Source organism: Salvelinus namaycush, chromosome 20, assembly GCF_016432855.1.
Source record: "Salvelinus namaycush isolate Seneca chromosome 20, SaNama_1.0, whole genome shotgun sequence".
NCBI classification, from domain to species: Eukaryota; Metazoa; Chordata; class Actinopteri; order Salmoniformes; family Salmonidae; genus Salvelinus; species Salvelinus namaycush.
In genome coordinates, this window is record NC_052326.1 from 54,478,134 (window position 1) to 54,502,379 (window position 24,246).

The 24,246-nt window shown below is 44.8% G+C and overlaps 1 protein-coding gene across 1 annotated transcript in view; it reads left to right on the forward strand.

Moving 5' to 3' along the window:
* Positions 1-24,246, forward strand: part of LOC120065512 (E3 ubiquitin-protein ligase RNF123) — a 283,067-nt gene that overhangs the window by 16,546 nt on the left and 242,275 nt on the right. The window contains exons 12-20 of the mRNA XM_039016569.1: positions 6,113-6,238; positions 6,529-6,621; positions 12,362-12,435; positions 12,861-12,978; positions 13,507-13,597; positions 14,019-14,080; positions 14,385-14,456; positions 17,607-17,727; positions 22,128-22,229. Coding sequence (XP_038872497.1) covers positions 6,113-6,238; positions 6,529-6,621; positions 12,362-12,435; positions 12,861-12,978; positions 13,507-13,597; positions 14,019-14,080; positions 14,385-14,456; positions 17,607-17,727; positions 22,128-22,229 — 859 coding nt within the window. The remainder of the gene's footprint in view (positions 1-6,112; positions 6,239-6,528; positions 6,622-12,361; positions 12,436-12,860; positions 12,979-13,506; positions 13,598-14,018; positions 14,081-14,384; positions 14,457-17,606; positions 17,728-22,127; positions 22,230-24,246) is intronic.

The window sequence follows — 24,246 nt, forward strand, 5'->3', positions numbered from 1 at the left end:
ATTAATTGTCAGATTCAACAGAAGATCTCTTTGTTTCTTGAGACCTATAACTAGCATCTCTGTTTTGTCCGAGTTTAAAAGTAGAACATTTGCCGCCATCCTCTTCCTTATGTCTGAAACACAGGCTTCCAGCGAGGCAATTTTGGGGCTTCACCATGTTTCATTGAAATGTACAGCTGTTTGTCGGCCGCATAGCAGTGAAAGTTAACATTATGTTTCCGAATGACATCACCAAGAGGTCAAATATATTGTGAAAACAATAGTGGTCCTAAAACGAAGCCTTGAGGAACACCGGAGTTTACAGTTGATTTGTCAGAAGACAAACCAATCCACAGAGTCAAACTGATATCTTTCTGACAGATAAGATCTAAACCAGGCCAGAACATGTCCGTGTAGACCAATTTGGGTTTCCAGTCTCTACAAAAATGTTGAGAGGAATGGGAGATTTGATATAGACGATAGTTTTTTAAATATTTTCTGGGTCAAGGTTTGGCTTTTTCAAGAGGCTTTATTACTGCCACTTTTAGTGAGTTCGGTACACATCCGGTGGATAGGGAGCCGTTTATTATATTCAACATAGGAGGGCCAAGCACAAGAAGCAGCTCTTTCAGTAGTTTAGTTGGAATAGGGTCCAGTAAGTATGCAGCTTGAAGGTTTAGAGACCATGATAATTTATGGTCTCTATTTTGAAATGTGAGACATCACAATCTCTTTCAATAATGACAGGAATGGAGGAGGTCTTTATCCTAGTGAGATTGCGAAAGCGAATGCTGCCCTGTCTAGTTTTGCCCAACCTAGATCGAGGCACAGACACGGGCGCAATGGGGATAGCTGAGCTGACCACTGATTGTGCTAGTGGCAGACTCCACTAAACTGGCAGGCTGGCTAACAGCCTGCTGTCTGGCCTACACCCTATCTCATTGTGGAGTTAGAGCCCTGTCCATGTTCATAGATAAGATGAGAGCACCCCTCCAGCTAGGATGGATTCCGTCACTCCTCAGCAAGCCAGGTTTGGTCCTGTTTCTGGGTGAGTCCCAGAAAGAAGGCCAATTATCTCCAAATTCTATCTTTTCGGTGGGGCAGAAAACAGTTTCAGCCAGCGATTGAGTTGTGAGACTCTGCTGTAGAGCACATCACTCTCCTTAACTGGGAGGCGGCCAGAGACAATTGCTCGATGCCGACACATGGTTCTAGCTCATTTACACGCTGAAGCTATGTTGCGCTTGTTTGACCTCTGACTGTTTCATCCTAACATCGTTGGTGCTGACGTGGATAACAATAGCCCTAAACTCTCTACACTCGTCAGTTTTGTACTCCAATATGTATTGTTTAATGGGGGGTCTGGTGTCGTCCCCAGGAGAATGTTTATTACTGAGAAGCTCAGATTACATTTTAAAGAGACATTCTACTCCAAAATTACTGAAAATAAAGTTATACTGACACCATCTAAAATATAATTTCCACCTCCAGAAATGAGCCCAATAATGTATTGTAATTTTGTATTATGTTATCATATTCGACCATGTACTACTTCTCAGATAGAGTTCAGTGTGTCAAATCGGATGGCTCGTTCAAACCTCTGGCAATCTCTGGGGGTGCCACCGGATGGCCTGTCCGGACCTCTGGCAGTTTCTATGGGGGTGCCACAGGGTTCAGTTCTCGGGCCGACTCTTTTCTCTGTTTACATCAATGATGTCACTCTTGATGCTGGTGATTCTCTGATCCACCTCTACGCAGACGGCACCATTCTGTATACTTCTGGCCCTTCTTTGGACACTGTGTTAACTAACCTCCAGACGAGCTTCAATGCACTGTTAACCATCCTTCAATGCCATACAACTCTCCTTCCGTAGCCTCCAACTGCTCTTAAATGCAAGTAAAACTAAATGCATGCTCTTCAACCGATCGCTGCCCGCACCTGCCCGCCCGTCCAGCATCACTACTCTGTACGGTTCTGACTTAGAATATGTGGACAACTACAAATACCTAGGTATCTGGTTAGACTGTAAACTCTCCTTCCAGACTCACATTAAGCATCTCCAATCCAAAATTAAATCTAGAATCTGCTTCCTATTTCGCAACAAAGCATCCTTCACTCATGCTGCCAAACATACCCTCGTAAAACTGACTATCCTTGACTTCGGCGATGTCATTTACAAACTAGCCACCAACACTCTACTCAGCAAATTGGATGTAGTCTATCACAGTGCCATCCGTTTTGTCACCAAAGCCCCATATACTACCCACAAATGCAACCTGTATGCTCTCGTTGGCTGGCCCTTCCTTCATATTCGTCGCCAAACCCACTGGCTCCAGGTCATCTACAAGTCTCTGCTAGGTAAAGCCCCGCCTTATCTCAGCTCACTGGTCACCATAGCAGCACCCACCCGTAGCACTTGCTCCAGCAGGTATTTTTCACTTGTCACCCCCAAAGCCAATTCTTCCTTTGGATCAATCTGCAAAAATCACTGAAGCTGGAGACTCATATCTCACTCACTAACTTTAAGCACCAGCTGTCAGAGCAGCTCACTGTACCTGTACATAGCCCATCTGTAAATAGCCCATCCAACTACCTCATCCCCATACTGTTATTTATTTTTATTTTTTGCTCCTTTGCACCCCAGTACCTCTACTTGCACATCCATCTTCTGCACATCTATCACTCCAGTGTTTAATTGCTATATCGTAATTATTTCACCACCATGGCCTATTTATTGCCTTACCTCCCTTATCCTACCTCATTTGCACACACTGTATATAGACTTTTCCTATTGTGTTATTGACTGCATGTTTGTTTATTCCATGTGTAACTGTGTTGTTGTTTGTCACACTGCTTTGATTTATCTTGGCCAGGTCGCAGTTGTAAATGAGAACTTGTTCTCAACTAACCTACCTGGTTAAATAAAGGTAAAATAAAAAAATACAAAATATGATAAGCAATAAGCATTATCACCTGAAGCCCAACTGATACAGCATAGTGGCTATAAATGAATGGGGTTGCCTATCTGTAGTTACCCTATTGGGTTAATCATTAGCTAGATCCCAAATGTGATATTTTAACTAGTTAGCATTATATTGATTCATTTTATGTCCCAAAAACACGTGCATAAACACAGTGTATATAATGTAGGCCTTCCTTTTTATGGTAACTTGGGGTAACCCATCACCCGGTGGGGTAACACGTCCCCTGCCTGTACTTCTCACAGAAAAAAATTAACATTTTAATGTCACCATTTTCCCCCCAACACCCTTTCCTTGGCTGCCACTACTAAACTATATTATGCACTCATGCGAATTGTGGCAGTCATGTTCTCAACCATGCCGCTGCTAAAAACTCTGGGTTTAATATGGTGCAGTTTGCACATATTAAGGAGTTGAGAAATTGATAAAGTAAGAATGGAAAGCTGGGATCGCCCTTAAAAAAAAAAACTAAAAAAAAACGAGGCCATTAAAACGGCTATTTTCCCTACGATTTGTATTATGAGTTGTTGTCTGAATGCATGTTTCCTTCCCTATGGAACTCGTAACTAAGATGAGCCTCGAGGGGGATATTTCCCTGGCACACAACAACGACCCGACCAGGTTAATCAACTGTTCTACTATTGGCCTGTCAGGTTGTTTCTATTCATTACTTGTTATGTGTGCAGAGGAAACAGTAAATGTGGACTGTTTATATAGCATCATCTAAGTGTGCCTCCACAGAATAAAAAAAAAACAACAATATCCGTATTTTTTGGGGTATGGCGGCAATGACTTTTCTGTGGCGTATTCCCACCGCTAAATGACTGCAGCGGAAACTGGTGTACATGTTGTCCTTTTTGGGACGATATTATTTGGACATTGATTCTGTAATGTGGTTCACATTGTGGTCAGATGAAGGTATCCTAATAGGGATCAAAACGGTGTTCATGTGTCTCTAGTCTCGTGTGTAATATGTTGAATATCTGTCTCTACACTGTAATATGTTGAGGGTCTGTCTCCACAGTGTAATGTGTTGAGGGTCTGTCTCCACACTGTAATATGTTGAGGGTCTGTCTCCACAGTGTAATATGTTGAGGGTCTGTCTCCACAGTGTGATATGTTGAGGGTCTGTCTCCACAGTGTAATGTGTTGAGGGTCTGTCTCCAGTGTAATATGTTGAGGGTCTGTCTCCACAGTGTGATATGTTGAGGGTATGTCTCCACAGTGTGATATGTTGAGGGTCTGTCTCCACAGTGTGATATGTTGAGGGTCTGTCTCCACAGTGTAATGTGTTGAGGGTCTGTCTCCACAGTGTAATATGTTGAGGGTCTGTCTCTACACTGTAATATGTTGAGGGTCTGTCTCTACACTGTAATATGTTGAGGGTCTGTCTCCACAGTGTAATGTGTTGAGGGTCTGTCTCCACACTGTAATATATTGAGGGTCTGTCTCCAGTGTAATATGTTGAGGGTCTGTCTCCACAGTGTGATATGTTGAGGGTCTGTCTCCACAGTGTGATATGTTGAGGGTCTGTCTCCACAGTGTAATGTGTTGAGGGTCTGTCTCCAGTGTAACATGTTGAGGGTCTGTCTCCACAGTGTAATATGCTGAATATCTGTCTCTACACTGTAATATGTTGAGGGTCTGTCTCCACAGTGTAATGTGTTGAGGGTCTGTCTCCACAGTGTAATGTGTTGAGGGACTGTCTCCACAGTGTAATGTGTTGAGGGACTGTCTCCACAGTGTAATATGTTGAGGGTCTGTCTCCACAGTGTAATATGTTGAGGGTCTGTCTCCACAGTGTAATATGTTGAATATCTGTCTCTACACTGTAATATGTTGAGGGTCTGTCTCCACAGTGTAATATGTTGAATATCTGTCTCTACACTGTAATATGTTGAGGGTCTGTCTCCACAGTGTAATATGTTGAGGGTCTGTCTCCACAGTGTGATATGTTGAGGGTCTGTCTCCACAGTGTGATATGTTGAGGATCCTACAACTCATCCAGAACGCCGCAGCCCGTCTGGTGTTCAACCTTCCCAAGTTCTCTCACGTCACCCCGCTCCTCCGCTCTCTCCACTGGCTTCCAGTTGAAGCTCGCATCCGCTACAAGACCATGGTGCTTGCCTACGGAGCTGTGAGGGGAACGGCACCTCCGTACCTTCAGGCTCTGATCAGGCCCTACACCCAAACAAGGGCACTGCGTTCATCCACCTCTGGCCTGCTCGCCTCCCTACCTCTGAGGAAGTACAGTTCCCGCTCAGCCCAGTCAAAACTGTTCGCTGCTCTGGCACCCCAATGGTGGAACAAACTCCCTCACGACGCCAGGTCAGCGGAGTCAATCACCACCTTCCGGAGACACCTGAAACCCCACCTCTTTAAGGAATACCTAGGATAGGATAAAGTAACCCTTCTAACCCCCCCCCCCCCCCCTTAAAAGAGTTAGATGCACTATTGTAAAGTGGCTGTTCCACTGGATATCATGAGGTGAATGCACCAATTTGTAAGTCGCTCTGGATAAGAGCGTCTGCTAAATGACTTAAATGTAAAATGTAAATGATCTGTCTCCACACTGTAATATGTTGAGGGTCTGTCTCCACAGTGTAATATGTTGAGGGTCTGTCTCCACAGTGTGATATGTTGAGGGTCTGTCTCCACAGTGTAATATGTTGAGGGTCTGTCTCCACAGTGTAATATGTTGAGGGTCTGTCTCCACAGTGTAATATGTTGAGGGTCTGTCTCCACAGTGTAATGTGTTGAGGGTCTCTCCACAGTGTGATATGTTGAGGGTCTGTCTCCACAGTGTAATGTGTTGAGGGTCTGTCTCCACAGTGTAATGTGTTGAGGGTCTGTCTCCACAGTGTGATATGTTGAGGGTCTGTCTCCACAGTGTAATGTGTTGAGGGTCTGTCTCCACAGTGTGATATGTTGAGGGTCTGTCTCCACAGTGTAATGTGTTGAGGGTCTGTCTCCACAGTGTGATATGTTGAGGGTCTGTCTCCACAGTGTGATATGTTGAGGGTCTGTCTCCACAGTGTGATATGTTGAGGGTTTGTCTCCACAGTGTGATATGTTGAGGGTTTGTCTCCACAGTGTAATATGTTGAGGGTCTGTCTCCACAGTGTAATATGTTGAGGGTCTGTCTCCACAGTGTAAGGTGTATCTAGTCGAAGGTGTGCTGATGAACTTCCTACTGGGTATACTGGAGGGGGGCGGCTCAGTGGACGAACACCCTCTCATCCAGCAGCTTCTGGACCTCTTCTGGCTTCTCATGGAGGTTAGTACCTACCCTTTACCTCTAACCTCTAACCCTAAGGTGAGGTGAGCCTCTGGCCTAGCATGTAGCCAACACTAGCTAGTATTTGCTGAACATATCTCCTGCAACTGTATTGGGCCAATCCTAGCTTAAAATCTTCTCGCTTAACTCAAATGTTTGTGTAAATCATGCATTGATGGCAATGGTAGATTTGTGCATAAACTCAAGTCATGCGTGCGGCTCTCGAGGTAGGATTGGGGCCTATGTGCAAATGTAATCTTTTTTTGAATGCAATGACTCTGCCCGTACAGGACTACGAGGTGAACGAGTGTCTGAAGCAGCTGATGATGTCACTGCTGAGAGCCTATAGATTCTCCCCCATCATCCCAGACTTGGGCTTCCAGGTAGGATGCCACACTCACCATACTCTAGCATACCTGTGGATTTACTTCCTGTCTCAGACTCCGCCCCCCACCCTCTCCATACCATACCTGGGCTGCATTCCAAACACTTAAAACACACCCTCTCCCGTCAGCTCTCAAATTAAGTGGACACTTCTGATTACATATCATGACGTGTAATGAGTTGACCACTTGCAGGGAAAGGAGCAAAGGAAATGTCACTCGTTCGTCCCACGGTTCTGTTTTCAGTCATCATGGAACCACCGGTAGTGGTTTTCAGTCGTCATGGAACCACCGGTAGTGGTTTTCAGTCGTCATGGAACCACCGGTTGGGGTTTTCAGTCGTCATGGAACCACCGGTTGGGGTTTTCAGTCGTCATGGAACCACCGGTTGGGGTTTTCAGTCGTCATGGAACCACCGGTTGGGGTTTTCAGTCGTCATGGAACCACCGGTTGGGGTTTTCAGTCGTCATGGAACCACCGGTTGGGGTTTTCAGTCGTCATGGAACCACCGGTTGGGGTTTTCAGTCGTCATGGAACCACCGGTTGGGGTTTTCAGTCGTCATGGAACCACCGGTTGGGGTTTTCAGTCGTCATGGAACCACCGGTTGGGGTTTTCAGTCGTCATGGAACCACCGGTTGGGGTTTTCAGTCGTCATGGAACCACCGGTAGCGGGTGTGTGTGTGGTTTATATGCTCTGGAGTCAATTATGATTTGCATTTCATATCTTGGTTAGAAGACAACGCATCCGCGGACATCGAATACTAGCCATCCGACGATATCGGGTAAATCAAAAATGACAGTGTATTAGTGTGATGTCAGGGAAAGTTTTATGCGCTAGCTAACGTTTCCAAAAGCTAACCAAACAAAAACATAATTACTTTTACGAGACGTGTTTGTGCCGTCATGTGCATTAGTAGCACCATTTCTAATTTATTTACATTTTGTTTTTACTTAGTTGTGTGTTGACTTCTCCATATTGACGTTGAGGTTTTAAGTTTTGGCTGACTTTTCTTAGCGGATGTACAATCATCGCAAATTGAATTATGGGGTGTTTTCGGCCCCAACGTGAACATAATTGTACACTCGCAAACTCGATCACATATGAGGGCTGATGGGCTTACGTTGCCAACTTCCCTTGCTTAGCTAATTGTTTGGACCAACGGCAAAGATGGCCGCAGGGATTCCCCCCAAAGGCATAAGGCGAGGGTAAGTGGAGAAGGGTGTGTCTTTTTTTACGTATTTGAAACGTAGCCCTGTAGTCATTTCCTGTCTCAGAGACTGAGACTAGTCCTTTGCTGCACTCTCACAGATAGGCAAGTCCCATCCTGCCATGTTTAGGTCGTCTGTTGTGTGTTTTCACAATGGAACTATGTGTAACAGCTGCAGCGGGAGAATTCTCTGTTGTGGGTCCAATGTTTTTTTAAATTGTATTTTATTTAACCCTTATTTTACCAGGTAAGTTGACTGAGAACACATTGTCATTTACAGCAATGACCTGGGGACATAGTTACAAAGGAGAGGAGGGGGGGGGGGGGGTTGAATAAGCCAATTGTAAGCTATGTGTAACAGCAGTAGAGGGGGAGAGTTCTCAGGTGTGGGTCCACTGTCACTTTAGGTCCTAGTTTTAGTAGTGGTATATACAGGATACGCGTGGTATACCCTGAGTGGACAAAACATTAAGAACACCTGCTCTTTCCGTGACAGTCTGACCAGGTAAATCCAAGTGAAAAGCTTTGATCCCTTATTGATGTCACTTGTTAAATCCACGTCAATCAGTGTAGCTGAAGGGGAGGAGACAGGTTAGAGAAGGATTAAGCCTTGAGACAATTGAGACATGGGATTGTGTATGTGTGCCATGCAGAGGGTGAATGGGCAAGACAACATATTTAAGTTCCTTTTGAACAGGGGTATGGTAGTAGGTGACAGACGCACTGTTTTGTGTCAAGAACTGCAACGCTGCTGGGTTTTTCACACTCAACAGTCTCCCGTGTATATCAATAAATGTCCATCACCCAAAGGACATTCAGCCAATTTGACACAACTGTTGGGAAGAATTGGAGTCAACATGGGCCAGCATCCCTGTGGAACGCTTTCGACATCTTGTAGAGTCCATGCCCCGACATGTTGAGGCTATTTTGAGGGCAAGAGGCGGTTGAATCTCAATATTAGGAAGATGTTCCTAATGTTTTGTCCACTCAGTGTACATCGTCTAACTAAATAAGACCTAAGAAAAGAATAGGTACATGAAGGTCCCTGTAGAATAGAAGGAACTTTATAGCATCAGTATAAAACAGGAAGGAAGGATTTCCAGTGTTTTGGTGGATGGGGGCAGTGTATAAACTGAGCAGTATAATAAGAGTTTGGTGGTAGCAGTGTGTGTGTGTACTAAGATGCAGAGAATCAGAGCAGGTGGTCAGTCCAGTTCAAGTGTTCAGCAGTCTGATGGCTTGTAGATACCAACAGGCTCAGTTTCTATCAGACCTCATGCTCCCATAGCGTATACTCGACCGGAAGGGCGTGAACAGCTTGTGGCTGGGGTGTGTGGGGTATTTGATGATGCTGCAGGTTTTCCAAAGGGCACCATTTCGAGTAGATGTCCTGCATGTGTCGGAGCATGGTCCCAGTGTTGTCCTGCGCGTGTCGGTGGGAGCATGGTCCCAGTGATGTCCTGCGCGTGTCGGTGGGAGCATGGTCCCAGTGATGTCCTGCGCGTGTCGGTGGGAGCATGGTCCCAGTGATGTCCTGCATGTGTCGGTGGGAGCATGGTCCCAGTGATGTCCTGCGCGTGTCGGTGGGAGCATGGTCCCAGTGATGTCCTGGATGTGTCGGTGGGAGCATGGTCCCAGTGATGTCCTGCGCGTGTCGGTGGGAGCATGGTCCCAGTGATGTCCTGCATGTGTCGGTGGGAGCATGGTCCCAGTGATGTCCTGCGCGTGTCGGTGGGAGCATGGTCCCAGTGATGTCCTGGATGTGTCGGTGGGAGCATGGTCCCAGTGATGTCCTGCGCGTGTCGGTGGGAGCATGGTCCCAGTGATGTCCTGCATGTGTCGGTGGGAGCATGGTCCCAGTGATGTCCTGCGCGTGTCGGTGGGAGCATGGTCCCAGTGATGTCCTGGATGTGTCGGTGGGAGCATGGTCCCAGTGATGTCCTGCGCGTGTCGGTGGGAGCATGGTCCCAGTGATGTCCTGGACGTGTGGGTGGGAGCATGGTCCCAGTGATGTCCTGCATGTGTCGGAGGGAGCATGGTCCCAGTGATGTCCTGCATGTGTCGGAGGGAGCATGGTCCCAGTGATGTCCTGCGTGTGTCGGTGGGAGCATGGTCCCAGTGATGTCCTGCGTGTGTCGGTGGGAGCATGGTCCCAGTGATGTCCTGCATGTGTCGGAGGGAGCATGGTCCCAGTGATGTCCTGCATGTGTCGGAGGGAGCATGGTCCCAGTGATGTCCTGCATGTGTCGGAGGGAGCATGGTCCCAGTGATGTCCTGCATGTGTCGGAGGGAGCATGGTCCCAGTGATGTCCTGCATGTGTCGGTGGGAGCATGGTCCCAGTGTTGTCCTGGATGTGTCGGTGGGAGCATGGTCCCAGTGATGTCCTGCACGTGGGACCAGGCCGTAAAGCAACCGGTCAGGACACTCCGTGGTGCAGCGGTAGTATTTGGAGAGGACCCGGGGTTGCATACCACATTTCTTCAGTGACCTTAGGAAGTAGAGACACGCATACGTCCTGTCAAGGGTAGCGTTGGTCCATGACAAGTCCTCGTGATGTGGAAGGAGCAATACTGCTGAATTCTGAACTGTAGTCAATGAACAGTGTTTTCACATAGGTGTTCCTCTTATCCAGATGTGTTAGGGCAGTGTGAATAGCGATGGAAATGGCATCTTCTGTGAAGCTGTTGGAACGGTAGGCAAATTGGAGTGGGTCCAGGGTGCCTGGCATGCTGGCCTTGATGTGGGCCATGACCAGCCTCTCGCAGCACTAAATGATGACTGAGGTGAGCGTGACGGGGAGATAGTTAGTAATTTGGGCATGTCACTTTGTTCCAGTGTCCAAGAAAAACAATGGTGGTCTCCTTAAAGCAGGTGGGGACTACAGCCTTGGAGAGGGACAGGTAGAAGATGATAGAGGGATGGCTTTGGTGGGCACCACACAGCTGGATTTGCCTTTGCAGTCTGGGATAGTCTGTAGTCCTTGTAACATGCAATGCGGAGTCTGAGTTGTCGAACATCAATTCAAGTTTGAGTCTGTAAGTGTCTCTTTGCGTCCCTAATGGATTTGTGGAGCTCGTACCTGCTTGCCTTGAACGCGTCGCTCCACCGAGTCATCAGGGTTTGTTCTGCTGACATTGATTGCTGCAGTGCTGCCTCTCAGCATGGTACGGATATCTCCATTCATCCAGGGTTTTTGGTTGGGGTATGTCCGGATGATGATGATTATTGTTATTATTGTGGTGCACATCATCAACACACTTCCTGTTGAAGCCTGTGACTGGCGACGTATATTCCTCAATGTTGATGGATGAGTCCTGGGTGGATGAATCTTCTTGAACATATTCCAATCAGCATTCTCAAAACAATCCTGCAGCATTGAGCCTGCCTGCCTCTTCTGTCCAGCGCCTCAATATTCTCTGTGTTGGTGGCTCCCTCTTCAGTTGCTGCTTGTAGGCTGGGAGTAGGAACAGTGGCTGTCTCTATTATACTGTATAGTGCACAACTTTGGACCTGTGCCCTGTTAGTGCCCGATGTTGCTCTAGTCAAAGTAGTGTACTAGGTAGGGAATAGGGTGTCATTTGAAACACATGAAGGACACACAGAAGGAGACGATAAACGGTCAATCAGATGTCACCTTGGTGTGATATACATAGTTGGTTAATTCAAAAAGTACCTCGTAAAAAAATCCTTCGGATTTACGATGTTGATGTTTAACATTAGACGCTTCAAAGGAGCAGCTGTGTTTTGTGTAGGAGTTGGGTGTCTTTCAGTTTGTCCTTGTCATGGTTCAGAGCAGAGTGTGTATGTGTGTGTGTGTGTTTAGGAGTAGGATGTGTTTAATTTTGTACTTGTCACATTTATCAGAGGAGAGCTTGTTGAGATAAGGAGGTTACAATCTGAGAGAGGTGGTTAAAAATGTCCAGCAGCTCTGCAGTTATTTACTGTGTTGGTGGTGGAGGGTCGGTCCTGGGGTGTGGATGGGGTGGGTCCTGGGGTGTGGATGGGGTGGGTCCTGGGGTGTGGGTGGGTGGGGTGGGTCCTGGGGTGGGTGGGTCTTGGGGTATGGGTGGGTGGGTCCTGGGGGGGTGGGTCTTGGGGTATGTGTGGGTGGGTGGGTCCTGGGGGGGTGGGTCTTGGGGTATGTGTGGGTGGGTGGGTCCTGGGGCGGTGGGTCCTGGGGTATGGGTGGGTCCTGGGGTGGGGTCCTGTGGTGCGGGTGGGGTCCTGTGGTGCGGGTGGGGTCCTGTGGTGGGGGTGGGGTCCTGTGGTGGGGGTGGGGTCCTGTGGTGGGGGTGGGGTCCTGTGGTGGGGGTGGGTCCTGTGGTGGGGGTGGGTCCTGTGGTGGGGGTGGGTCCTGGGGTGGGTCCTGGGGTGGGTCCTGGGGTGGGGGTGGGTCCTGGGGTGGGGGGGGGGGGGGGGGGGGGGTCCTGGGGTGGGTGGGTGGGTCCTGGGGGGGGGTGTATATTCAAAGTATTGTAATGGTAATTGTGACTGCATTTGACTTGTAATTTGTCTTCTGACTTTCTCCAGATTCACTACCTTCGTTTGACGACAGCTATTCTGCGCCATGAGAAGTCCAGGAAGTATCTCCTCAGCAACGTTCTATATCCTTTCATTGGTTAATGAAGTGCTTATTATGCTTCATAATTATTACACTAAGTGGTGATGTACTTGCGATCATGATTTTGTGACAATGTAGTTATCTCAACAATTTTAAATGCTCTTTAGTTGGTCAGGATAAGATTCTGCCAAACGACACGTCCCCCATGGCTCTGTCCTTGGAGCCCTAAAACTTTCTTGTGTGAAATGTGTTAACAGTATATTTGTAATTGTCTGTGTAGTCTTAGACTGTGTAATCTTGCACGCTGTGTTGCTTGCTATGTGTAAGATGTTGTCGGGCGCGTGTTTGACGGGTGCGTGGTAGCGTGTTTGACGGGCGCGTGTTAGCGTGTTTGTAGGGCGCGTGTTAGCGTGTTGTCGGGCGTGTGTTAGCGTGTATATAATCTGTATTATCTTTAACTCTCAACACGTTTGATGTTTTGCGCTCAGTGGTGTTCTTCTACATTAAGACTCCTCTGAGGGTGAAGGAGGCGGGACTAGAGGAACTCATCCCCACCACCTGGTGGCCCACACGCTTCGACAAAGAGGTACAGCCTATCACGGCTCTGAAAAGGATGTCATGATTTGGCTACCATTTTTGTTGTTGTTTCAGAAACGCATAACATTTCTAGCTACAAAAACAGTGTTGTTTGCTTGACCCCATAGGAGTTAACCCTTTTGCTTCCAGGTAGAGCCCTTTGGAGCCTTGTCTCAATGCATCGTTTCCCAAACTCTGTGCTTGGTACCCAGGGTGTGCACGTTTTGGTCTTTGCCCCTAGCACTACACAGCTGATTCAAATGATCAAAGCTTGATGATTAGTTAGGGGCACAAACCAAAACGTGCACTCCTTGGGGTCCTGAGGACCGAGTTAGGGAAGCCCTCTGTTAGTGAAAGGGTTCCACCTCGAACTAAAAAAAAAAAAAAAAAAACCCCGAGGGTTTTTCCCCATGGGGACAACTGAAGAATCCTTTATGGTTCTAGGTAGCACTGCTTATTTCTAAGAGTGTAACAAAGTGATCACAGCAACTGTGGTTGTATGCAATACAGTACAATCTGTCCCCTCTCGTGTGACTAGGGAAAGGAGTCTAAGGATGAGAGTGCAGAGGAGAGGCTGAGGCGCCGGGCCTACGAGAGAGGCTGTCAGAGGCTTAAGAAGAGGATCGAGGGTAAGTCATGTCCACTACAAAATCCCCCTCGCATTTGTCTGCCTGTCTACAGCCAGAAGGGGTTGGGTTCCTTTCTACATTTTCTTCCTTGCGAGTTTTTTTTAAACCTTTCGTATGCTTCTGTTCCTGCTTCTGCTTGCTCTTTGTGATCCAGGCCTGGTTCTGCTTGCTCTTTGTGATCCAGGCCTGGTTCTGCTTGCTCTTTGTGATCCAGGCCTGGTTCTGCTTGCTCTTTGTGATCCAGGCCTGGTTCTGCTTGCTCTTTGTGATCCAGGCCTGGTTCTGCTTGCTCTTTGTGATCCAGGCCTGGTTCTGTGAAAGCACTTTGTGATCCAGGCCTGGTTCTGTGAAAGCACTGCTGATGTCAGACATGTGTTTATGATGCTCTGGCTCAGCTGTGGGGTCTCTTCTGTCCTGTCAGTGGTGGAGGAGTTGCAGGTTCAGATCCTGAAGTTGATGCTTAACAACAAGGACAAAGGAACGGTACGTACCTTTTGGTTTCGACGGTCATTTTGGCCATTTTTAGCAAAATGGTTTTTAACCCCGAAATGTACATTCAAAAAATGTCAGCGTTGACACACTTATTCGCTGGAGACGCACCTTTGAGACCGTTTGCTTCACGAGGTACTGAAAAAGGAATACATTTTAACTCATGTTCAGGATATCTAGGCGAATCAAACTCACCGTTACTGCTGTTGTTTTCCTCCGATTTTTATAATGCAGTTCTACTGCTGTTTATAAAATGTCTCCAACTCTGACTGACCGTCGCTGCTTCTGTCTCTCACAGGGTGAAGCATCGCGGTACATATTCCTGAATAAGTTCAGGAAGTTTCTACAGGAGAACGCCAGCAACAGAGGGGTAAGAGATGCGTTTCCTGCGTGTGTTACACGGATGCTGTGTATCTTTCAGCACCTCCCACAGCGCTGTGTCCTCCAGAATACATAGTGTGTTTCCTGTGTAACACTGTGTGTTTCCTGTGTAACACTGTGTATGTGTGTTTCAGCACCCCACAGCGCTGTGTCCTCCAGAATACATGGTGTGTTTCCTGTGTAACACTGTGAATGTGTGTTTCCTGTGTAACACTGTGTATGTGTGTTTCCTGTGTAACACTGTGTATGTGTGTTTCAGCATCCCACAGCGCTGTGTCCTCCAGAATACATGGTGTGTTTCCTGTGTAACACTGTGTATGTGTGTTTCCTGTGTAACACTGTGAATGTGTGTTTCCTGTGTAACACTGTGAATGTGTGTTTCCTGTGTAACAATGTGTATGTGTTTCCTGTGTAACACTGTGTATGTGTGTTTCCTGTGTAACACTGTGAATGTGTGTTTCCTGTGTAACAATGTGTATGTGTTTCCTGTGTAACACTGTGTATGTGTGTTTCCTGTGTAACACTGTGAATGTGTGTTTCCTGTGTAACACTGTGAATGTGTGTTTCCTGTGTAACAATGTGTATGTGTTTCCTGTGTAACACTGTGTATGTGTGTTTCATTACCCCACAGCGCTGTGTCCTCCAGAATACATGGTGTGTTTCCTGTGTAACACTGTGAATGTGTGTTTCCTGTGTAACACTGTGTATGTGTGTTTCCTGTGTAACACTGTGTATGTGTGTTTCCTGTGTAACACTGTGAATGTGTGTTTCCTGTGTAACACTGTGAATGTGTGTTTCCTGTGTAACACTGTGAATATGTGTTTCCTGTGTAACACTGTATATGTGTTTCCTGTGTAACACTGTGAATGTGTGTTTCATTACCCCACAGCGCTGTGTCCTCCAGAATACATAGTGTGTTTCCTGTGTAACACTGTGTGTTTCCTGTGTAACACTGTGTATGTGTGTTTCAGCACCCCACAGCGCTGTGTCCTCCAGAATACATGGTGTGTTTCCTGTGTAACAATGTGTATGTGTGTTTCCTGTGTAACAATGTGTATGTGTGTTTCCTTACCCCACAGCGCTGTGTCCTCCAGAATACATAGTGTGTTTCCTGTGTAACACTGTATGTGTGTTTCCTGTGTAACACTGTGTATGTGTGTTTCATTACCCCACAGCGCTGTGTCCTCCAGAATACATGGTGTGTTTCCTGTGTAACACTGTATGTGTGTTTCCTGTGTAACACTGTGAATGTGTGTTTCATTACCCCACAGCGCTGTGTCCTCCAGAATACATGGTGTGTTTCCTGTGTAACACTGTGAATGTGTGTTTCATTACCCCACAGCGCTGTGTCCTCCAGAATACATGGTGTGTTTCCTGTGTAACACTGTGAATGTGTGTTTCCTGTGTAACACTGTGTATGTGTGTTTCATTACCCCACAGCGCTGTGTCCTCCAGAATACATGGTGTGTTTCCTGTGTAACACTGTGAATGTGTGTTTCCTGTGTAACAATGTGTATGTGTGTTTCATTACCCCACAGCGCTGTGTCCTCCAGAATACATGGTGTGTTTCCTGTGTAACACTGTGAATGTGTGTTTCCTGTGTAACACTGTGTATGTGTGTTTCATTACCCCACAGCGCTGTGTCCTCCAGAATACATGGTGTGTTTCCTGTGTAACACTGTGAATGTGTGTTTCCTGTGTAACACTGTGTATGTGTGTTTCCTGTGTAACACTGTGTATGTGTGTTTCCTGTGTAACACTGTGAATGTGTGTTTCCTGTGTAACACTGTGAATGTGTGTTTCCTGTGTAACAATGTGTATGTGTTTCCTGTGTAACACTGTGTATGTGTGTTTCATTACCCCACAGCGCTGTGTCCTCCAGAATACATGGTGTGTTTCCTGTGTAACACTGTGAATGTGTGTTTCCTGTGTAACACTGTGTATGTGTGTTTCCTGTGTAACACTGTGAATGTGTGTTTCCTGTGTAACACTGTGAATGTGTGTTTCCTGTGTAACACTGTATATGTGTTTCCTGTGTAACACTGTATATGTGTTTCCTGTGTAACACTGTGAATGTGTGTTTCATTACCCCACAGCGCTGTGTCCTCCAGAATACATGGTGTGTTTCCTGTGTAACACTGTGAATGTGTGTTTCCTGTGTAACACTGTGTATGTGTGTTTCATTACCCCACAGCGCTGTGTCCTCCAGAATACATGGTGTGTTTCCTGTGTAACACTGTGAATGTGTGTTTCCTGTGTAACACTGTGTATGTGTTTCATTACCCCACAGCGCTGTGTCCTCCAGAATACATGGTGTGTTTCCTGTGTAACAATGTGTATGTGTGTTTCCTGTGTAACAATGTGTATGTGTGTTTCCTGTGTAACACTGTGTATGTGTGTTTCATTACCCCACAGCGCTGTGTCCTCCAGAATACATGGTGTGTTTCCTGTGTAACACTGTGAATGTGTGTTTCCTGTGTAACAATGTGTATGTGTGTTTCATTACCCCACAGCGCTGTGTCCTCCAGAATACATGGTGTGTTTCCTGTGTAACACTGTGAATGTGTGTTTCCTGTGTAACAATGTGTATGTGTTTCCTGTGTAACACTGTGTATGTGTGTTTCATTACCCCACAGCGCTGTGTCCTCCAGAATACATGGTGTGTTTCCTGTGTAACACTGTGAATGTGTGTTTCCTGTGTAACACTGTGTATGTGTGTTTCATTACCCCACAGCGCTGTGTCCTCCAGAATACATGGTGTGTTTCCTGTGTAACACTGTGAATGTGTGTTTCCTGTGTAACACTGTGTATGTGTGTTTCATTACCCCACAGCGCTGTGTCCTCCAGAATACATGGTGTGTTTCCTGTGTAACAATGTGAATGTGTGTTTCCTGTGTAACACTGTGTATGTGTTTCATTACCCCACAGCGCTGTGTCCTCCAGAATACATGGTGTGTTTCCTGTGTAACACTGTGAATGTGTGTTTCCTGTGTAACACTGTGAATGTGTGTTTCCTGTGTAACACTGTGTATGTGTGTTTCAGCACCCCACAGCGCTGTGTCCTCCAGAATACATGGTGTGTTTCCTGTGTAACACTGTGTATGTGTGTTTCCTGTGTAACAATGTGAATGTGTTTCAGCACCCCACAGCGCTGTGTCCTCCAGAATACATGGTGTGTTTTCTGCATCGTCTCATCACGGCCGTAAGGAGCTATTGGGACGAAGGGAAGATGAAGAACCCTGGCTGCGTCAGCAGCGACGGTGAGAGAGAGAGAGAGACACACACACACACCAGGATTTTCGTTAGGAAAATGTGGCACCGGACATTTCACCAGCAGCATTTAAATTGACCGTACATTTGAGAAATGTACCAGACCCATATGCATTGGGTGCGTAACCTGATTAGGGCGTCCACCCACAGTGCTCAGAATGACAGAAATCTCATTGACATTAAGGTTTCAAAGGAGCAGCATTCATATGAACAGAACATGCAACAGCGTGCGTCCTTCTGATCTAATTCAGATGTGCACTTGAAGATAGTTAGAATACCTGTCAAGACGAGTAACGAACAGCGAAGTCACTAGCTTATGTTTATCTACTAACCCCCATAGTAGAAAAGTTTATCTATACTACCGGTCAGCTTGCTTTTCTCTGGGAGAAAAAAATTACCTTTTCCAAACTAAATCTGCTCCAGTTGTGGGACGATATGTTCCAAATTCATACAACCAGTTGGCCTAGGCTACATCAACAAATAAAACAATTAGTCTGATGCAACAGATCAAAACGTTCGGTTTACAATGTTGATCAACTATTATTTCATCACATCATAAGTGCAGCAATACGCACAAGGATTTTTTTTCTTTCCGTAATGCAATTTGCGAGAAAACACTGTTGTCAAAAGCGATCCGCACGTGAAAGCTGTTTCATGAGACGGAGATGAAAATATCTGTTAGAATTTTAGAAAGAGGGGAGATCTAAAGATGCAACGACTAGCACGGGTTGACAATATGACTAGGATTATCATCAACTAGCACGGGATGCTAATATGACTAGGATTATCATCAACTAGCACGGGTTGCTAATATGACTAGGATTATCATCAACTAGCACGGGATGCTAATATGACTAGGATTATCATCAACTAGCACGGGTTGCTAATATGACTAGGATTATCATCAACTAGCACGGGATGCTAATATGACTAGGATTATCATCAACTAGCACGGGATGCTAATATGACTATGATTATCATCAACTAGCACGGGTTGCTAATATGACTAGGATTATCATCAACTAGCACGGGTTGCTAATATGACTAGGATTATCATCAACTAGCACGGGATGCTAATATGACTAGGATTATCATCAACTAGCACGGGTTGCTAATATGACTAGGATTATCATCAACTAGCACGGGTTGCTAATATGACTAGAATTATCATTTAGCATGGGTTGCTAATATGACTAGGATTATCATCAACTAGCATGGGATGCTAATATGACTAGGATAATGCCTTTGCCTACAAGACAATGAAAGAAAACCATATATAATGTTTGAGAAATAGGCTACTGGTTTCAATGGCATGGAAGTCTTTAAAGTAATTGGCTTGGCCTATATTTTAGCTAGGCTACTTTGAAGCAAGGTAAACTTGCCTCCATAATATATAGTATAACGTTCCTGTTTCAAACGATTTAAGTACGTGTTTTCAATCTTTTTAATCTTGGCTATCAAAACTGTTTTTGAAAGGCGATAATATGGTGAGCAAAGTGATTAATCATACCACTTTAGTAAATCATTTTTAAAGGACCTTTTTTAGATTTGAAGATTTGTGGCCTACATTTCAGAAAATATACCTAAAATGTGACGTTGGCGTTACCATCGTTGGCGTTACCATCGTTGGCGTTACAACTCCTACTGGTTACACAATGTTATCATAATGGTAGAAATGATTTAATGGTTACACAATGATATCATAATGGTAGAAATAATTTAAAGTCATTAAGGTACCATATTAGTTGATTTAGAATGGGAAAATGTACCCACATAAAAAAATAAATTATAAAATCAAAACGCCATGCCAAAATGCCACTGTAATTCAAGAACGACCCAACTTTAAACTTCGAGTGGGAGTTCAACAGCCCAATGTCAAGTTACTTATATTATACCAACAGTGGGATAATACATGATTTGGAGGAGCATTCAAAGCCCTCAAAGCTGATCTTGGATCAGTGTCGAGGGGCAACTTCTACGGCTGAGCTAGAATAAAATGTCAATGTACTTCTATTTAAAGGGATACTTTGGGATTTTGGCAATTGAAACCCTTCATCTGACTCCTGGGGAGTAGATCAACTCGTGGATACCATATTCATGTCAGTTTGAAGGAAGTTAACTAGTGTTAGCATGCTAGCTGTTACCATAGACTTCTAATCATTGTCAGCGTGCAGTTTGAAAGAAGTTGTTAACTAGTGTTAGCATGCTAGCTGTTACCATAGACTTCTAATCATTGTCAGCGTGCAGTTTGAAGGAAGTGGTTAACTAGTGTTAGCATGCTAGCTGTTACCATAGACTTCTAATCATTGTCAGCGTGCAGTTTGAAAGAAGTTGTTAACTAGTGTTAGCATGCTAGCTGTTACCATAGGGCAATGATTAGAAGTCTAACGCCAGTTAGCTTTGGCTTTCGAAACTACCTTTTAACTTCATTCTCACTGGATGCAGATGAATAAAATGTACATCCATGAGTTCATCTGACTCTGGGGAAATAGATAAATGGCTTCATTGCCAAAATCCCAAAATATCCCTTTAACCCTGCAGTGGGAGATTCAGAGTATTTGGAGGAGCTCTCAAACCCATCAGCGCATTAGATCAGTGTCTCGGGGCAATTTCACCCTACTCAGAGCACTGAGGTGCTTAAAGTACTTGAATTTGGCACTCTGAAATTCAAGTAGCAGAACAGAATACCTTGAAGATCAGACAAGTTCGTACTTGAAAAGTACTTGAATTTAAAATGAGAGGAGAACAGATAATGATCAAATATTTTTATGAAAAATATTATGTTTTTGTCTTGCAAATTCCTTTCTACCGAGTTTCATTTCCTCACGTGTTTTGCGCTGTGATTGCCAGGCGAGCTCACTCATTCCAGCCACACTGCCACTCAGCCAGGCAGGTACAGAATTAGACTGATTAGGTGCTGCCAAATGTCACTTCGATAGCTAAAATGCCAGGTAAATCTAGATTCAATTCTGCCTTTTTCTGCATATGGAACATTTCTGGGATCTTTTATTTCAGCTCATGAAACACGGGTCCAACACGTTACATGTTGCGTTTTTTTAATATTTTTGTTCAGTATAGATTACCCACTTTTTTTTGCCACTACATCTCACTGGACCCAACCAACCCACATTGTGTAAGGTAAAAAAAAAAAAGGTCAGACTTTGACATTGCAAGCATGGGTGAATCGACCCTGAAGGGCGGAAGACACAACGCTGAATCCTGCGCTGGCACCAGTTCTACGTTGTGATTTTTCCTCTACGACAACCTCCAGAGCTTTTTATGCCAATCGCCTCATTCACAGCGTGCCCGCGATCTTCCGATTTTATTCAGCGACAGCCGTGCTCCTACCGTTCACGTGCTGTTTTCCTCACACAGCCCACTCGCCCTTCTCCCGAGCGACACTAAAGCTGCCAGTTGGAAGAAAGATGCGTTTTCGTAGCTATTATTAAGTGGTAGATTCACAAATGCCCAATTAAAAACAATAATTAAGATGGAATTGTGTTGCAATGTGAATATTACATTTCATTTCTTATTTAACCTTAATTTATCTAGGCAAGTCAGTTAAGAACAAATTCTTATTTACAATGACATCCTACCCCGACCAAACCCTAACCCGGATGACGCTGGGCCAATTGTGCGCTGCCCTATGGGACTCCCAATCACAGCCTGTTGTGATAGAGCCTGGAATCGAACCAGGGACTATAGTGACGCCTTAAGCACTGAGATGCAGTGCCTCAGACCGCTGTGCCACTCAGGAGGCCAAGTGGTGCAACACGTTTGTGTTCACCAGTGTGCATGTCCCAAAACTCTGCTCATCACTACTCAAATTACAACATCCGTACTGACTTACCAGTCATGTATGTAGCAACGTATGATTGAATAGAACTTGTAAGGTAGTGTGATAAATACAAAGTAATTTTTTTCCTATGAGGTTGTGGCGACATACTGCCATCTGGTGGCGCCTAGAAACAATTGCATTATATGAACTATTTACAAATTGATGGTCTGTGAAAATAAATATTAGTGCTTGGAAAAAGTACTTGAAAGTCCTTGAATTTGACTTGCCACTGTCTGTACGAACCCTGTCCAGTACTAAACGCTCTGCTCACTTTTCCCCTGTACCCATTATACTCTTAGCCATCTACTACATGAAGGACATCTTGTCCCCTGGTATTAATAGGACATGGGAGATGTTTCACAGAAAAGCTTTTCCTAAGCCATGTGTCCTTTATAAGTTTGTTTTTCCCCTCTCATCCTATTGCTCAGGGGACTGAGTTTATGATTATCTTAATTACTTTACGGGTAATTACCCACAATAGCCGCTGTCTTCATCTACCATCTCAATGGTAATGCTAATTATTTTCTCTCTTCCCCTCCTCTCCCTCTCCAGAGGCCTATGTTCCGCCTCAGCTCTTCTACAATGGGAAGGTGGACTACTTTGACCTGCAGCGACTTGGAGGCCTTCTCTCTCATCTGAAGAAAACCCTCAAAGGTTTGAAATAACCGTCTTCTACTTTTCTTTTGACCCAGAGAAATGTGTCCAAGAGAATGCTATTGACTGACAAAAGAGCTCTGAAGCTAGCATCTGGAAAAGAGCTCTAAAGCTAGCGTGATGAAAAGAGTTCTAAAGCTAGTGTGATGAAAAGAGTTCTAAAGCTAGTGTGATGAAAAGAGTTCTAAAGCTAGCGTGATGAAAAGAGTTCTAAAGCTAGTGTGATGAAAAGAGCTCTAAAGCTAGCGTGATGAAAAGAGTTCTAAAGCTAGTGTGATGAAAAGAGTTCTAAAGCTAGTGTGATGAAAAGAGTTCTAAAGCTAGCTTTTGGAAAAGAGTTCTAAAGCTAGTGTGATGAAAAGAGTTCTAAAGCTAGCTTTTGGAAAAGAGTTCTAAAGCTAGCTTTTGGAAAAGAGTTCTAAAGCTAGTGTGATGAAAAGAGTTCTGAAGCTAGCATTTGGAAAATAGTTCTAAAGCTAGCATTTGGAAAATAGTTCTAAAGCTAGTGTGATGAAAATAGTTCTAAAGCTAGCGTGATGAAAAGAGTTTTAAAGCTAGCGTGATGAAAAGAGTTCTAAAGCTAGCGTGATGAAAAGAGTTCTAAAGCTAGCGTGATGAAAAGAGTTCTAAAGCTAGCGTGATGAAAAGAGTTCTAAAGCTAGCGTGATGAAAAGAGTTCTAAAGCTAGCGTGATGAAAAGAGTTCTAAAGCTAGCGTGATGAATAGAGTTCTAAAGCTAGCGTGATGAAAAGAGTTCTAAAGCTAGCGTGATGAAAAGAGTTCTAAAGCTAGCGTGATGAAAAGAGTTCTAAAGCTAGCTAGCGTGATGAAAAGAGTTCTAAAGCTAGCTAGCGTGATGAAAAGAGTTCTAAAGCTAGCTAGCGTGATGAAAAGAGTTCTAAAGCTAGCTAGCGTGATGAAAAGAGTTCTAAAGCTAGCTAGCGTGATGAAAAGAGTTCTAAAGCTAGCTAGCGTGATGAAAAGAGTTCTAAAGCTAGCTAGCGTGATGAAAAGAGTTCTAAAGCTAGCTAGCGTGATGAAAAGAGTTCTAAAGCTAGCTAGCGTGATGAAAAGAGTTCTAAAGCTAGCATTCGGAAAATGTGGTTTTGATATATTTGTACTTGGTTTGATAAGGAAATGTGTTAAGTTCACCCACTTTCAGGAATTATATCAGCTCAAGACAAGTTGTCAAATCCCTCTGACACAGCATTATAGAGAAATGGCTTTGAGAGAATAGAGGCAAGTCTGAAATGTTCCCGATTCCCTATGAAATGCACTTGTTTTGGCCCGAGCCACATACAGTAGTGCACACTTAGTGTTTTTTGAGGTCGTTTCGGGTTTGAATATTTAAAAAAATAAATCATGGGTTTTAGTGCATTTAACGTAAAAATAAATGATTGTGTATTATATGGATTTGAATGCTGTAACACAGAATAAAACTATTTAATAGAAGTCCCATAATGGTAGTGACTGCCCATTACTGCTTATCAGGAAGTGCATAGAGGATGTGGTTCCCGCTGTGATGATTACAACTTATCCTATCCAAAAACCCTGGATAGATGGCCGCATTTACACTAAACTGAAAGCGAGGACCACTGCATTTAACCACAGCAAGGTGACTGGGAACATGGACGAGTACCAACAGTCCAACTATGTCTTCCGTAAGGCAATCAAAGAGGCAAAACGACTGTACAGGGACAGTGGAGTCGCACTTCAACGACTAAGACACGAGACGGACAGTTGAAGTCGGAAGTTTACATACACCTTAGCCAAATACATTTAAACTCAGTTTTTCACAATTCCTGACATTTAATCCTAGTAAAAATTCCCTGTCTTAGGTCAATTAGGATCACCATTTTATTTTAAGAATGTGAAATGTCAGAATTATAGTAGAGAGAGTGATTTATTTCAGCATTTACTTCTTTCATCACATTCCCAGTGGGTCAAAAGTTTACATACACTCAATTAGTATTTGGTAGCATTGCCTTTAAATTGTTTAACTTGGGTCAAACGTTTC